General features: G+C 45.4%; 2 protein-coding genes across 3 annotated transcripts in view; both read left to right on the top strand.

The window, feature by feature from the left end:
* The first annotated feature begins 1,160 nt into the window (after nt 1-1,160).
* Nucleotides 1,161-8,078, top strand: LOC115184851 (exopolyphosphatase PRUNE1). The gene is made up of 8 exons (XM_029745453.1): nt 1,161-1,363; nt 4,192-4,296; nt 4,400-4,602; nt 4,785-4,969; nt 5,082-5,240; nt 5,390-5,484; nt 7,119-7,277; nt 7,441-8,078. The coding sequence occupies exons 1-8, from the start codon at nt 1,325-1,327 to the stop codon at nt 7,825-7,827; spliced, it is 1,332 nt and encodes a 443-aa protein (XP_029601313.1). The 5' UTR covers nt 1,161-1,324; the 3' UTR covers nt 7,828-8,078.
* A 2,572-nt stretch (nt 8,079-10,650) lies between these two features.
* LOC115184789 (BCL2/adenovirus E1B 19 kDa protein-interacting protein 2) overlaps nt 10,651-17,462 on the top strand; it is a 31,539-nt gene continuing 24,727 nt past the window's right edge. The window contains exons 1-6 of one of the 2 annotated variants that reach the window (XM_029745448.1): nt 10,651-10,814; nt 14,590-14,670; nt 14,855-14,913; nt 15,006-15,263; nt 15,757-15,954; nt 17,259-17,361. In XM_029745448.1, the coding sequence (XP_029601308.1) occupies nt 10,771-10,814; nt 14,590-14,670; nt 14,855-14,913; nt 15,006-15,263; nt 15,757-15,954; nt 17,259-17,361 (743 nt within the window). In that variant the 5' untranslated portion in view covers nt 10,651-10,770. Of the gene's footprint in view, nt 10,815-12,677; nt 12,982-14,589; nt 14,671-14,854; nt 14,914-15,005; nt 15,264-15,756; nt 15,955-17,258; nt 17,362-17,462 lie in introns of those variants that run through there. The other variant, XM_029745449.1, reaches the window with a different exon arrangement.

Genomic DNA, 17,462 nt, shown 5'->3' with positions numbered 1-17,462 from the left:
AGGCAGCCCAATTCTGATGTTTTACCCAATTATCAGCAAAAGAGCTGATCTGATTGGTCAAATTAATTAATGGAAAAATAATCAGAATTGGGCTGCCTGTGTAAACCCAGCCTTACAAATCTTTACTGATATAGAATTGTGAAATATCTACCTAAGATGATGATGAACCATATAAGACTAACAGAGCCTACCATTCCCCATGTTTTATAATAGGCTGCATGGTAATGTTATTACCCAGAGATAGGCTACAGTTGTCTGTTTAAAAAAAAAAGAAGACAGTTGATTGTTTGTCAACAGTTGACGTCTAAGGTCATAATGAACAAAAAATAAAGATGTTTTAAGAATGTAAACCATCATATATTGAGGGGTTGTTTCTTGGGGGGGTCACAAAAGATGGTCCCGTGACACTCTGTTTACATCCTATGGCCACTGGTCATGTCTAGAAGGGATGGCACTGATGTCAAAGTGACGTCAACAATTGAGTTGCGTCAGGATAATTTTAGCTAACCCTAAACCTTTTCATAACCTTAACCTATTCTCCTAAACTGATACGTTAATTATACTAACCTGCTGCGTAAGTTATTCTAACCTGGTACTAAAAGTCACTTCTGACATTAGCGGCATCCCATCACAAACCTCTCGACACTACTTACCACAGATAGAACAACGAGACAGATATTTCACTGGATGTTTAAATGTGAAGCATCCGCTTGGCGTTTCCAATCACTACCGATGAAACATTTGATCTCAATACAGTTTTCTGTTCCCAAAACTGGAATATGTTATGAACAGAGTGGACTAAGGTTTGTAGACTTTACCCTTGCAAAAGTTTTCAAAAGTCGCGTTGTTTAGGAGTGCAAATGCAAATTAAGTTATTGCACACGCGCACTTCAGAGTAGGCGTTCCCTAACGGAAATATGAAGACAACGCTAGAACGCGCCAATAGGATCTCGCTAGCTCGTATTTGGCTCTGCCCCCCTTTCTTGTTCTGCCCACTATGGCTCATTTGTTCACATTGGAAGCGAGAGGCTGTGGTCTATCTTGGTTTAGTTATAAAAATCTTTGCTACAACAGTTCTCTTTGAAACGACCAGTTTGTAAACCATATTTGAATACTACACTACCCATAATACCACGTCACGTCTTTGAACGTCACTTCAGCCCAAGACGAGTCACGCACCACTCTTGGACATTAACATTTCAAACTTACAGTGCAGTCTTTTTATTCCTGAGACGTGCAGATACAGCTATTGTTAGCTATATGCAACAAAGACAACTAGCAAACTGTAATTTCAGACTGTCTTTACGTAGTGCATCCGATAACCATGGATATATTTTTAAAAAGCTGTCGCAATGTGCTGAAGGTAGGAACATCGACTGTTTCTGGTGGTCGCGCGGTTTGCTTGCTTTATCCATTTTCAATGTTTAGTTTGTCTTAACGGCTAACGTCAGCTAGATATGTAGTCTTTTCTAAATAACTTCGACATGTACATTTGATGGACAAATTCAATTAGTGGAGTTTTCAGAGATATCAGGAGAAAGCCAGCTAGACATTACATTCCGAGTAGATCAAGTCGAAAGACTTGTCATTTAAAAACAGTAGGGCAGTGTGACAGCAGCCTGCCGCATGGTCACGGTGTTGCTTCAGGGCTCGTGCATGCGCAACAAATTAGATCAGACTGAGACAGTTGTCACCGTACACTAGCTACATTTGTACTGTACATAGACTGTAATTACAGCTAGCTAGTTGGCTAGCCAAGTAAATTAGCACTGTCACGTGATCACATAATTGCGTTAAATGTAACTCATACACTGCTTCATTATGTTGCATTATATATTTCAGTGATATTCAAACAAATATAATTGTTCAATTGCAATGGACCATGAAAGTACATTTATTGTAGGGTCAGCTGCCTGTCAGCTGCCTCTCAGGTGTCAATATGCTCACGTGCATTGTTTTGCTTTGAATGTCTCCCACACTTACATTTACACGATGGCTTTAATTTGAGAGTCTTGATGTCGGGCTCTTGACCTTAAGGAAAAATGCATTGTTTGGGTTCAAAACAAGCCCAATCTAGATGAGTAAGATCAAAGGGTGTTTATAGCGCCTCAGAGGTCACACCTTATTTACTCAGTGTTCAGTGAGGGGGAAGAGAAGTCAGCACCAGCACACACAGAGGGCTCTTATTGCAGATGTACTATCCAGTGTGTACATGGGGGGGCTGGGTTGAGAGAGAAGTCTAATGGCAAATGAAAGACAGGCGCGGTGCATTTCAATAGTTAACAGTGGCTTCTTCTCCTTCTGCATCAATCTGAAAACATCGTGGATAGATGAGACTGGGTTATATGGTGGATAGATGAGACTGGGTTATATGGTGGATAGATGAGACTGGGTCATATGGTGGATAGATGAGACTGGGTTATATGGTGGATAGATGAGACTGGGTTATATGGTGGATAGATGAGACTGGGTCATATGGTGGATAGATGAGACTGGGTCATATGGTGGATAGATGAGACTGGGTCATATGGTGGATAGATGAGACTGGGTCATATGGTGGATAGATGAGACTGGGTCATATGGTGGATAGATGAGACTGGGTTATATGGTGGATAGATGAGACTGGGTCATATGGTGGATAGATGAGACTGGGTCATATGGTGGATTGATGAGACTGGGTCATATGGTGGATTGATGAGACTGGGTCATATGGTGGATAGATGAGACTGGGTCATATGGTGGATAGATGAGACTGGGTCATATGGTGGATAGATGAGACTGGGTTATATGGTGGATAGATGAGACTGGGTTATATGGTGGATAGATGAGACTGGGTCATATGGTGGATAGATGAGACTGGGTTATATGGTGGATAGATGAGACTGGGTCATATGGTGGATAGATGAGACTGGGTCATATGGTGGATAGATGAGACTGGGTCATATGGTGGATAGATGAGACTGGGTCATATGGTGGATAGATGAGACTGGGTCATATGGTGGATAGATGAGACTGGGTTATATGGTGGATAGATGAGACTGGGTCATATGGTGGATAGATGAGACTGGGTCATATGGTGGATAGATGAGACTGGGTCATATGGTGGATAGATGAGACTGGGTTATATGGTGGATAGATGAGACTGGGTTATATGGTGGATGCTTCCTGAGAATTTTCTTTCACCTGTCTAGTTGAGTTACTTCAGTACTCTGTTTACTCTTGATCTGCAACAGATGGCTGATGTCCCTTCCCTATACCTCCATGCTGACCTACTGAGTGTTCAGGGGAGGGCAGCATGTTAATAATCCCCTCACTGACTGGGAACATTTTAGCAGACACTCTTATCCAGGGTGATTTACAGGACCAATTAGGATTAAGTGCCTTGCTCTAAGGGCACATCGATTTTATTGTTTCACCTAGTCGGCTCGGGGATTTGAACCAGCAACGTTTCGATTACTGGCCCAACGCTCTTAACTGCTAGGCTACCTGCTGCTAGGCTTCAGGCTGTAGACTGGCTAATTGTCACATGACCGGCTTTTGTTATCACAACAAGCTGTCTCTGTTAGGCCCTAGCTCTGGCACCCATGACTCGTGCCGCTGTCACAGACGGTCATGCTCTGGGAAAATGAAACACCCTACTTGTTTCTCAACTCCACATTAAAACATTCAACAAGAACATGTAGTGGAGTTAGCAGGACGTCATGTAGCTTAGCCATTACATCACAGTCTGCTCTACTGAGGTCATTGATGGAATTAGCCTAAGGCTAATTGACAAAGAGCTAGCCAGAGCCTTCAGGCAGGGGAATGAAGTCAGCCCTTAGCTCATCCACTTTAGGCTGCACTGGGATCTGCCATTGACCCTTCAGAAGGCTATTCAAACAGTGTCCAGGGTTTTACTCTAGGATGGGGGACATTGTGCAGAACCGAGAGTACCTCATCTCCAGTGAACAGCATCATCGTGACGTGCATTGACATTACCACACACACACACACACACACACACACACACACACACACACACACACACAGCTTGTCCACATAGCACTGTCCACTCACTAAGACACATCTGATTGCCTTTGAAGGCCCATTACAAGAGTAATGGATAGACTGCCATGTATTTTCTCATGGTAAATCCCCTCATAGGAGTTGGATATTCTTGTGACTGTATTCATCTCACTCTACCCTCCTTAGGGGAACGCAGATGGCAGCCCAGGGTTCCATGTGGTCCTGGGGAACGAGTCCTGTGACCTGGACTCCATGGTGTCAGCTCTGGCCTACGCATACTTCCTGTCCAAGGTGAGAGTAACCCACCCCATCATTTGGACTCGACCCATGTGTTGAGAATGATTCAACAGAGCAAGCGTCAGGTGTTATAACACCTCTCTCTCCCCCCTCCCAGACACTTGATTCTGGGAAAATTCCTCTTCCCGTTCTGAACATTCCCCGGCAAGAGTTCCCGCTGCGCACGGACAATGCCTTCCTGCTGAGAGAGAGTGGCCTCTCCCAGGATGACCTGGTGTTCCGGGACGAGGTGGACCTGGGGAGTCTACACCGGGCCGGCCGGCTGGACCTCACACTGGTGGACCACAACGTGCTGCCCAGGTCAGGGTCAACCATGACACCTTAACCCCTGTCCACTGACAGTCATCCAGGACGTAAACACTTCCCCATGTGATCATCACCTGTATCTCTACAAAAGCTACACTGACCTAGAGACTCCTTGAAATAGCTTGACTAAAGTCTCTGACTGACTGACTGACTGACTGACTGACTGTCTGTTGCAGCTCTGACCGGGATCTAGATGAGGCAGTGTTGGAGGTGATCGACCATCACCTCCTGGAGAGGAAGCCCTCTCCCTCCTGTCCCGTTACCGTGGAGACGGTGGGCTCCTGCACCACCCTGGTGACAGAACGGATCATCCAGAAAGCCCCTGAAGTCCTCAACCAACAGGTGGCCCAGCTCTTATATGGTAACCAGAAATATAACTGATGTATGTGGAAATCATGTCAGTATTTGGTGAACTATACCTTTAACTGTGTCACTGTGTGAAGAGACTGACATCCTGTTCTTTGTGATCACAGGCACCATAGTGTTAGACTGTGTGAACATGGCCCCAGAGGCAGGGAAAGTCACCCCTAAAGACAGCCAGTACGCTGTCCTCCTGGAGACGCACTTCCCCAACCTGCCACCAAGGGGCGTCCTCTTCCAGTCCTTGCAGAATGCTAAATTTGACGTGTCCGGTAAACACCCCAGAATTAATACTTGAAGCTCAGCCTTGTGGATGTGATTTTTGCCTCTCAGATTAGAACGATAATCATCCCATGATAAATGCCATGTTTACGTATGAAGGAGAGGGAGACCTACAATGTTTTTTTGCTCGTGTTCCCAGGTCTCACCACAGAACAGATGCTACTGAAAGACATGAAGGTGGCATCGGAAGGAGATTTAAAACTGGCAGTCAGTGTGATATATATGACACTGGAGGTGGGTGTGCATCTTAACTATTCACTATGTGATACATCACAAGGTTATACCTACTACTGGTGGATAATAACATGGTTCAAATACTATCATGTACCCAGTTCTACTGCATTATGCCATCTCACAATGCACATGTTTCACCTATGAATTATTTACAGAATCTCACTTCAGATCAAAACTGAACACAGTCCTCAAGTTATCAGAGTCTTTCCCTGTCTTACTGCCTGACACACCCTTCAGACACTTCCCCGTGTTACTGCCAGACGCACCCTTCAGACACTTCCCCGTGTTACTGCCTGACGCACCCTTCAGACACTTCCCTGTGTTACTGCCAGACGCACCCTTCAGACACTTCCCCGTGTTACTGCCAGACGCACCCTTCAGACACTTCCCCGTGTTACTGCCTGACGCACCCTTCAGACACTTCCCCGTGTTACTGCCTGACACACCCTTCAGACACTTCCCCGTGTTACTGCCTGACGCACCCTTCAGACACTTCCTTGTGTTACTGCCTGACGCACCCTTCAGACACTTCCCCGTGTTACTGCCTGACGCACCCTTCAGACACTTCCCCGTGTTACTGCCTGACGCACCCTTCAGACACTTCCCCGTGTTACTGCCTGACGCACCCTTCAGACACTTCCTTGTGTTACTGCCAGACGCACCCTTCAGACACTTCCCCGTGTTACTGCCAGACGCACCCTTCAGACACTTCCCCGTGTTACTGCCTGACGCACCCTTCAGACACTTCCCCGTGTTACTGCCTGACGCACCCTTCAGACACTTCCCCGTGTTACTGCCTGACGCACCCTTCAGACACTTCCCCGTGTTACTGCCTGACGCACCCTTCAGACACTTCCCCGTGTTACTGCCTGACACACCCTTCAGACACTTCCTTGTGTTACTGCCAGACGCACCCTTCAGACACTTCCCCGTGTTACTGCCTGACGCACCCTTCAGACACTTCCCCGTGTTACTGCCAAACGCACCCTTCAGACACTTCCCCGTGTTACTGCCAAACGCACCCTTCAGACACTTCCCCGTGTTACTGCCTGACACACCCTTCAGACACTTCCTTGTGTTACTGCCAGACGCACCCTTCAGACACTTCCCCGTGTTACTGCCTGACGCACCCTTCAGACACTTCCCCGTGTTACTGCCTGACGCACCCTTCAGACACTTCCCCGTGTTACTGCCAGACGCACCCTTCAGACACTTCCCCGTGTTACTGCCAAACGCACCCTTCAGACACTTCCCCGTGTTACTGCCTGACGCACCCTTCAGACACTTCCCCGTGTTACTGCCTGACGCACCCTTCAGACACTTCCCCGTGTTACTGCCAGACGCACCCTTCAGACACTTCCCCGTGTTACTGCCTGACGCACCCTTCAGACACTTCCCCGTGTTACTGCCTGAGGCACCCTTCAGACACTCAAAACGTAAAGGTGGGATGTTGCACCTAGTTCATGAAGATCACCCCCCCACATGTCCAATCAGGTGGAACCACCCACAAGTAAAAAGGCACAAACCCTGTGCCTGTCTCTTCATGTGAACTTATAAAGGGACTCAACAGGTACACTTGAGTTTATACTGAGATTCACAAACAAACTGTAATATCTATAAATGTTGTCCTTCAGGCTTTTCTACAGAGACAAAGCTTACAGCAAGAGCTCTGTGAGTTCTGCCACAAGCACAGCTACAACCTGGTGGTGGCCATGACGATCTCCTTCAACGATAACAAGGAGCCCTTCAGGCAGCTGGCCGTCTACAGCTCCAGCACCCTCTACAGGGGGGAGGTAAGAACTACACCATCCCAATCAGACATGATCCCATAGAGTTGACTATCTAGAGTTAAAGTAAGTCATTATGAAGAGTTGATAGTAAGCTTTGGGTTGCCAGGGTTGTTTTTTACAATGTCTACTTTATATGATCAACTGAATGGTCTTTGATGTCCTGCAGATGAGCCAAGCCTTGGAGCAAGCCCGGAGCCCTAGTCTGAGCCTGAGTCCAATGAGCAGCCCTTACTCGGACATCAGGGCTTATCTCCAGGGCAACACGTTGGCCTCCAGGAAGAAGGTGCTGCCCATCATCAAGGACTTCCTGAGGGACAGGGAGCGAAGAGAGGTGCATTGTGGGAACCTAGAAGAGAGCTACGAGGCACCACGGCAACGAGCGTGCACTGAAGATGCTGGGATAGAGGAGGACTTGTACTTCCCCCCCACCCCTATGAACAGTCTGGTGGAGGGCTGTCCCCTTGACAACGGGCTGCCCAAGATCAGCGCTGAAGCTCTGACGGAGAAGTTCAGCAAGATGGCCAGCGAAGAGGAGAACGCAGGGGGACTCTGATGTCACTCACACTCCTGGTGGTCAGCGGAGCATCCAAGCTCACTAACCTGTATAACAGCTGGATGGTCAGAGAGTTCTCGCAACAGGATTCAGACCAGTCAGTACAGATTGTTTGTGACTGTGCAGGGTGTTAAGGTAGGCACAACATTGATCCGCTGGGACAAGGACTGGGAGGCACACTGTTCCCAATCCAGAGGAGTAAACAATCCACTGGCAATCATATTGGAGATGATGGAAATGTATTGAAAATATTAGTGACACCTGTGCGTTACGTTAGTGACACCTGTGCTTTACATTAGTGACACCCGTGCTTTACGTTAGTGACACCTGTGCTTTACATTAGTGACACCCATGCTTTACGTTAGTGACACCCGTGCTTTACGTTAGTGACACCCGTGCTTTACGTTAGTGACACCCGTGCTTTACGTTAGTGACACCCGTGCTTTACGTTAGTGACACCCGTGCTTTACGTTAGTGACACCCGTGCTTTACGTTAGTGACACCCGTGCTTTACGTTAGTGCTTTACGTTAGTGACACCCGTGCTTTACGTTAGTGACACCCGTGCTTTATATGGGGGGGGCTCCCGAGTGGCGCAGTGGTCCAAGGCACTGCATCTCAGTGCTAGAGGCATCACTACAGACCCTGGTTCGATTCCAGGCTGTATCACAACTGGCCATGATTGGGAGTCCCATGGGGCGGCGCACAGTTGTCCCAGCGTCGTCCGGGTTAAGGTTTGGCCGGCTAGGCCGTCATTGTAATAAGAATTTGTTCTTAACTGACTTGTCTCGTTAAATAAAGGTTAAATAATCAAATATTAGTGACACCGATGCTTTCATCCTTAAATGGGAATAAGACATTTACGTGGGAACTCTGTTAATGGAAAAATGTTTCCGGGAAATACATTTTGCTGTAGATTTGAGAAAATATATCCACTCTCTCTTCTCCCCAAGAGTGTGTGTGCAGCCTAGACTAATGTGTGTATGAACATTTTTGTGATGGATGCCTAAACCAATATGTAGTCTGTGTACGAAGGCAACAGGGATCTTAATCCAGGAGGGCATTGAATGTCTCTACTGTAACCAAGAAGCCTGATCTTGACATCTAGGCACTGTGCCCTATACTAATGTGTATAGAAAGATTTTTATGATAGATGCCTAAACCAATATGCGGCCCTACTTTATTTGGATAGTCCAGCTGTAGATGGTCAAACTATCTGTTGATAAGCAGCTGCTTACTAAGCTTAGGGTAAGGGTAAAAGTTAAGTTTAGGGTTAGGTTAAGGTTGGCGTTTAGTACATAGTTAGTTGAAATGTGATAGTCTGTAGAGCATCTACAGATGGACTGTCCAAATAGTGTCACTCTGCATGATATGCAGTGTTGATTTTACATAATTGATAAGCAGTTTGACGTTGAAGTAAAGTGTTTGTGTTGTATAGTTATTGCTAGAGATAGCTAGACATTATTCCTTGACTGACTGTTTTATTGATAATAAATCAGTTTTGAATGTTCTTCTGATTCAAAACACCATTATAATACTGTATCCTCTCCAAATGTATGTAAACATAATTTAAAAAAATATTATTTAAGAATTATCTGATTATATGCAATTGTATCGCAAGAAGATACAGTAACTTCTGCTTTATTGTGTTAAAGCACTTGGTACCAATGATATTGCTTTGAATATAATACTTATCTGAGACTAGGACTCCCCAGAACCTCTCAAGGTACTTCCAGGCCTGATGTAGTCTAATTAAATGACTGTTTATTTCATAAAATGCTCCAAACTGATGAGAACAGTGTTCTTTGAGATCTAGCTATAATCTACACCAAAAGGTAGAGTAGATTTCAGTCAAGGTTAGACCATTAGCAGATGTTATGAAGGACAATCAGGTGAAACATTTCAGGTTTTAATCATTTGGAAACCAGCTGACTAAAGTTTTACAGTTAAATGTAATGGTTTCACCTGAAATGTTGAAAAGGGTTAAATAGTATTAAAGTTTCTTATCCTGCTTTGTCCTTGTTATTTCAACTCGGTATGTGTGATGTGGAGGATGTTGGGACCATGGAGGTCTTCCCAGTGTGGTATCTGTCTGCCTTCCTCTAGAGTTAGGCCGTATCCAAATGTTCATACCGTTTCTGTACCATACCGGGGTATACGTATTACCGGAAGTGCACACTTCTTTTTTACGCACAAAACAAATTAGGCAACAGGAATCTTCATCCAGGAGGGCATTGAATGTCTCTACTGTAATCAAGAAGCTTGATCTTGACATTTAGCCACTTAGCAAGTTAGCAAACCAAATGCATAGCTGGAGGCCTGAGCTGGATATCATGTATTTCTTATAGTTATACTTAAGTTGAAACGCGGCAGGCCCTGCGAGGTGGGGGTGCCCCCAACCCAAATAATGGTATTGAAAATCATACCGTTGGTATTTTTCTAAATACCCTGGTATAAACAGTATATTGCCCAAGCCTACCTCCCTCCTATCCTTAACTCCTCCCTGACTGTGGGAGAACTGAGGCACATTCAATGGGATGCAATGTTTAGAACACTGCAGATAGAAATGTAATGTATAGAATGGACAAACCTCCATTATGCAGAGTACAAATGTTTGTTTATTCTATGCTGTGCATTTCTATCTGCGAGGCTCTAGCTAAACATGTTTCAATCTGACGACTAGGCACCATAGCTGCCCAGGTGAGCTTAGCCTTAGGCAATAGGGAAGCAACCACAACAGGTCCTGCTGAAATGCAGAAAAACCTGTAGGGACAGGAAGAGGGTGAATTCACTGACACATCCACACAAACACACCCACATCAGACTTCCTCATGAGAAAGGCAGATGAGCCAGCAGGCTGTCTTGTTTTGCCAGAAACACTAGTTCCTGGAGGTACCCATTCAGTGCTGTAATAATCATCTGATCTCACTCACAGGGTGGACGATATGGGGACCTATACAGACCAGGGGGACCAGTACATGCTAAATGGGTAAGTGATTAAACTGAATGTATCTACCACTGTGCTAGTTTATTCTGTGGAAACCCATAGTTTCACAACCAGTGTGTGTAACAAATGTGAAGTGACGCTCATAGCGGTGTGGGTTTCCTGAAACAAAAACTAAGTGGTATCAGTGTTTCAGCTCATTTCAATTGCTAGAGGGAAATATGGAGTAGTGAATTTCAATTGCTAGAGGGAAAAAAGGAGTATAGAAGTGTGAGTGTTGTATCTATCTCCTTTACACCCTCTAGACTCCATGTCATATGACCTGCTCTCTGGACAATGGACAGGGGTTAACAAAAGGAGAAATGGGAAATCACAAGCCACTCTGACACTAACCAGGCCAGTAGTGACGATAAAGATGGCATCCCTCCTGGGAGTCTCTGCTCTAATGACTTCCTCAGTGCTGAATCGCTGGCGTTGCAAAGCTGACAAAGCTTTTGATTCATGCATGGGCTTAGTAATTGCCAATGTTTGTTTTATAACTAAGATGTACATGGACTAAAGGGAAACTTCCACCACTGTATTTTGTGAGCTGTTGACAGGATTCACGAACAGTGTCTGGGGTGAAGTAATAATGCCACTACATAGACATTTGGTTTAGGCCTATAATTAATATACCGGTAATTGGAATGAAACATACTGATCTTAGTCTCTGTCTGATACTTGTACTGCGAGGTACAGAAAAACTGCCACTGTATCTCTGATGTCATCATTAGTTGCCTCCGAATTCCTTCCATATCCCTTCTGTATATTGTCACCAGTCTATCTGCCGGAGGTGGATAGATTGGAGGTGAAGAGGCATTTTTTCCGTTGCTTTTTGGAAGTAGGCTACATACCGGCTGTAACGGGAGTAAATGAGAGAGTTGCTCAGCGAAACTCCATATTAGGTGATGAAGGAACATATTTTGACATTATAATGCTGTCGGAAAGGGAGTTTGAATCGGAGTTTTCTTTGCGTTAGGTTAATCCCCGCTATCTACTCCTGTCCTCTTATAGGCAGAGGCTTCAATAACCGCCTCGACAGGCCGTGGCCATCACAAGATCAGGTTTCCTTAACATAGAGTACAATGGAAGATAGAGTATACACCCTGGGCATGCTTCATCGGGAACAATGCAAGAACACAGAGGTTGTCTTCCCTTCCCACCACGAGCAGCTATTAACAGCTTTTTTACACGCGTCTACAGGTACCTGCCAAAAAAACACCAAACGTGTCTTAATATTGCGTTGGGCCACCACGACCCAGAACAGCTTCAATGCGCCTTGGCATAGATTCTACAAGTATCTGGAACGCTATTGGAGGGATGGAGACACCATTATTCAACGAGACATTGCATCATTTGGTGTTTTGTAGATGGTGGTGGGAAACGCTGTCTCATGAGCGCTCAGAATCTCCCGTAAGTGTTCAATTGAGTTGAGATCTGTTCACTGGTTGGTTGCAACACAGACACGCACACACACACCCTGTAAACCCCCTATGTTCCAATCTCACAAGATGTTCAGGTATTCAGTGCCACAACGTTCACGTCATAACGGGACGGCCACATTTTATATAATTAAATATATCATGAGTTTATACTCGGACCACATCTCACAAACCAACGCAGCTAAACCTTACTGTCACGAGTTCAGCTGGGTTGACTCATCAAACCATGCACATACAGGCTCTCGAGATGGTTCTATTGATGTGTCATTCTCGTTTAAAAAAACTAATCAGGAGAAGGCAATACCATTTTTTATGATAGTTGAGTAAACAGGAACTGTTATTGTTGCCGAAATGTGTTTCCTTTCAGTGTGGTAAGAGATTGAGACTCTGCTGCATTGAGATACTCAACTATTTCTCTACGGATCTGCTCATTTTGATGTGTTTACCAGTTGCGATGAGTGATAGATCAGAAAGTTCTCAGTCACTCAGGTGTGGTGAACGTGTCACCAGCCGAGCACGTACAAAGCCCTCTGATTGGCTAAGCTAATGTATTGTTTGCTGTGTGGTTGGGTCGTCAGAACACTGTACTTGTGCGAACGTCGGAGTGTTTACAATTGACGACTTTGAAATGACTTATCTTCTTGATCAACATTTTTTTAACGTTTTTTTTACTCATCTTTTAATCGTGATGTCTGCATGAGTGCGCGTTTATACAGAGGAAAGGGTGAAAGGTAGGCTATGCTCAGTTGCTTTGCGTATCGGTGAGTCTATCTTTACAAAGGCATTGTGTAACTACTGTAGAACTAGGTTGGAGACGGGAAGCTGATGTGGAAGCAATGTATAATCCAGTTGACGGCTTGAATACAGTTGTGTAAAGTTAGTTTACTACATGTTAATACTGTGTAATGACACAAAGTGCTTAAACTATATGGATAAACTTACTGTAGTTTCACGATTCTTCATTTCTTTCTATATAGGGCCTACAGTTGGACATATTATAATTATTTTATCATTGCCAATTTATTGGTGCATCTAGCATTTGCTTATCACTTTGTTTTAATTTTTAAGTGACAGCTGGGAGTCTTCTAAACCAAGACTATCTACTGTAACCAAGAAGCTTGATCTTGACATCTAGCCACTTAGCAAGTTAGCAAACCAAATGCATATAATGCCCATCCCTCAGCACCTTCCGGAGACACCTGAAACCCCAACTCTTTAAGGAATACCTGGGATAGGATTAAGTAATCCTTCTAACCCTCCCCCGCTACCCCCCCCCCCCCCAAAAAAAAGATATAGATGTACTATTGTAAAGTGGTTGTTCCACTGGATATCTTAAGGTGAATGCACCAATTTGAAAGTCGCTCTAAATGTAATGTAAATGTAAACGCAATATAGGGAAGTGATCAGCAGACATACTGTACATATGTGCCAAGGGTGCATGCATTATGCATGCAGCTGGTGGGTCTACTTTGTGAACCACTCTTCCATGGAGTACTGGAGGCACAGTCACAGAGGGTGCTGTTTGACTCTTGCAGTGGTCCTGAAACCTTGTCAAGTGTGTCCACTGGCAGAGGCAGTCTAGACCAATGACAGCCAGAGGACACACATGGAGTAAGACAAGTTGCAAGCTTCTACATTGTTAGTTTTTCTCTCTCACTCTTCTGCACTTGGACGTGATTGTGTCTGTGTACTCTCTGAGCACTGGAGTGAGCTGAGGGAGAACTTGAGGACTCTTCTCAGTGTGCGTGTTTGTGTGTGTGTGTGTGTGCCATTGCACAGCCATAGGCTTCTATGCAAGCGCCACTGCTGAGGTTACTGCCTTTTTGAAGATTGTGTTCCACCACATAATATAACCAGTTGATTTTACAGTTTCAATAAATTCATCTTATATAGCACTAATAGTTATGATAAATATAGATAAATGCACATTATGCGAGTACTAGAACAATCCAAAAATGTCAAATGCCCATCCCTATAATCCTGTTTCTGCTAACAATGCCTGCAGTACCACAGTCGGCCTTGAACTTCCTTGGTTTCAATGAGATGGGGGAGTCGTTCTCCCCTGGTGACCAATGAACATATGGCAATGGTTCGACCTTGTGATTCGTGCGTAATGTTGGACAGGCACTTTACAAATAAGACTTTATTAATTTGGCATCATCACATTAAAAACACGGTACATGCGTTTGGGCAGTGGCCTTCATCAGTGTCTGTCAGACTTTGTCTTATTTGAGCTCTTAAGGACTATAGACTGTTGTTGAATCTTTGATTATTACAGCATGTACAGCAAAGGATTTGAAGACTATTGAATGTACTGTGATATGCTGTCTGTTCTGTAGGAGTCCAGAGGGGGCGAAGGCTGCTTCCTACATCCAGGACATGGAGCTGAGGGAGGAATGGCAGGATGAGGAGTTCCCCAGGTCAGAGACAAACCTAACCCTGACCTTTAACCTTACCCCCTGACCACATGAACTGGAAACCCCAGCCTGTTCACCATGACAATCTTAAACAATATTTGAGGTCCCTGCAAAGAATGCTTTTTGGTTATGACCGGGTAAGAAAGCAGTACTAAGCTTTTTCAAGTATTTTGTATACCCCCCCTAGACCTCTTCCTGAAGATGCCCATAGTCCTGAGACCCCAGGAGAAAATGCAGAGAGACCAGGTAAATCCCTAATACCCATATGTCTGCAAAGGCCTAATTCCAAAAGTACGGCACCATATCCCACAATACCTGTGTGTGTGCTACTCCCCCAGCTCCACCCACCAGCCTGGCCCTGTCAGAAAAGCCCATAAGGAAGAAGCGTCTGGTGGCGCCCACCCTCAGCCTGACCCTGTCCCGCACCGACTCAGCGGACCGCAGCGTGAAGTCGGGGGACACCGGGTACTCTGCCGCCGCCCTCTCACCCGACGAAGATGACACAGAGCTGGACATCAACCTGGAGGCCCTGGAGACGCCCTCGGACAGCGAGTCCTGCAACTTCCCTGACAGCATGCACGAACTGGAGTGGGAGGGTGAGAGAGGAGACAAGAACTGGAGTGGGAGGGTGAGAGAGGAGACAAGAACTGGAGTGGGAGGGTGAGAGAGGAGACAAGAACTGGAGTGGGAGGGTGAGAGAGGAGACAAGAACTGGAGTGGGAGGGTGAGAGAGGAGACAAGAACTGGAGTGGGAGGGTGAGAGAGGAGACAAGAACTGGAGTGGGAGGGTGAGAGAGGACTTGAGTGGGAGGATGACAGAGAAAGACGGCTTGCACGAACTGGAGTGGGAAGGTGAAAGCGAGAGTGGGAGGTATGAGGGTGGGGAGAGAGACTGAGGGGGTGTGGGGGTAGAATGAACTGTACTGGGAGGTCAGAAAACAGAGAAAGTAGGAAAGAGAGTGTGAGAGAGAGAAATTCCAATTTGGAACATAGTATTCTTCTATTCCATTCTGAAATGGAATGGTATGATGCTTGCACAATCTAATCCCACTATTCTTGACCTTCATCTGACCTCTGATGACCCTCCAGATGACCTGCCGCGGCTGGGCCGGGGGGAGGATGGTGTCTCAGGCACCTCGGTGATGGAGCAGGCAGAGATGGGCTCCATGGAGCTAGACCAGGTGGACAACAGGGGGCGCCGCTGGAGAAGGTTCTGCGTCGCAGGACAGGAGTACCACGTCAACATGAGTGTCCTGGAGCCATACCTCCAGGTGCTCTCCCACGGAGGTGAGACACAGCTGAAGATGACTGTCAAGTAGCTATTTGACCAGCCTGTAAAGTCAAAGCTTCCATAACTGAGTCCAGCTGAGTGCATATGACTCAGCATCTGTTGTGTAGCTCCCACTATATGCATTTGCTGAAAACGACAGGCCTCAGTGAAAGGGAATGATTTTCAGTTGCACTATGTAATTCTATCTGATATACAAAACATTAAGAACTGTTCTTTCCATGACATAGACTGACCAGGTGAATCCAGGTGAAAGCTATGATCCCTTATTGATGTCACCTGTTAAATCCACTTCAATCAGTGTAGATGAAGGGGAGGAGCCAGGTTAAAGTAGGATTTTTCAGCCTTGAGACAATTGAGACATGGATTGTGTGTGTGTGCCATTCAGAGGGTGAATGGGAAAGACAAAAGATTTAAGTGCCTTTGAACGGGGTATGGTTGCTCCCGAGTGGCGCAGCAATCTAACGCACGGCATCTCAGTGCAAGAGGTGTCACTGCAGTCCCTGGTTCGAATCCAGGCTGCATCGCTTCCGGCCGTGATTGGGATTCAAATAGGGCGGCGCACAATTGTCCCAGCGTCATCTGGGTTTGGTCGGGGTAGGCTGTCGTTGTAAATAAGAATTTATTCTTAAGACTTGCCTAGTTAAATAAAGGTTACATTTAAAAAATATATATATATCTTTAAATAGTAGGTGCCAGGCGCACTGGTTTGTGTCAAGAACTACAACGCTGCTGGGTTTTTCATGCTCAACAGTTTTCCATGTGTATCCTATGTCCACCACCCAAAGGACATCCAACCAACTTGATACAACTATGGGAAGCATTGGAGTTAACATGGGCCAGCATCCCTCTGGAATGCGTTCGACACCTTGTAGAGTCTATACCCCGACAAATTGAGGCTGTTCTGAGGGAAAACTCAATATTAGGAAGGTGTTCCTAATGTTTGGTATACTCAGTGTGAATCCATCTATATATTACTGTTTATACCCCTAAAATAATAGTATGTTAGGTTGAGGGGGATGACTTCCTTTGACTAGAAGATTGTATCTATTTTCTGAACAGCCTTACTGGGCCCAATCAAGTTACCTCATCATGATGTCAAACAACAAGAGTTCAAACAGAAATACATTTGCCTTAAGTATTTAAGTATTTTATTAGGACCCCCATTAGCAGTACTTAACACAGTAGCAGTTCAACATGTACTCCGTCTATACTCCCACAGTTGGAACTTGTCATTCTTCGCTATGTAATTCTATGTGATATACATGTGCTGTATCTCATGAGGTATGCCTCTGTTTCCTAGGTTATTACGGGGAGGCTATGAACGCCATCATCACGTTCTCCTCCTGTTACCTACCAGAGAACACGGTGGAGAACTATGAGTACGTCATGGACAATCTCTTCAGGTCAGTGTAGACGGACAAACACCCTCTGGTGTTGAGGTCTCAATTAAAGATGACAATCAAAGTACTTTTTGTTTGTTATTTGGGGGTGTGTGTATGGTGCA

Source organism: Salmo trutta, chromosome 3 (assembly GCF_901001165.1).
Source record: "Salmo trutta chromosome 3, fSalTru1.1, whole genome shotgun sequence".
Classification (NCBI taxonomy): domain Eukaryota; kingdom Metazoa; phylum Chordata; class Actinopteri; order Salmoniformes; family Salmonidae; genus Salmo; species Salmo trutta.
Note: the sequence above shows the minus strand (reverse complement) of the source record. Positions and strands in the feature narration are given on the sequence as shown.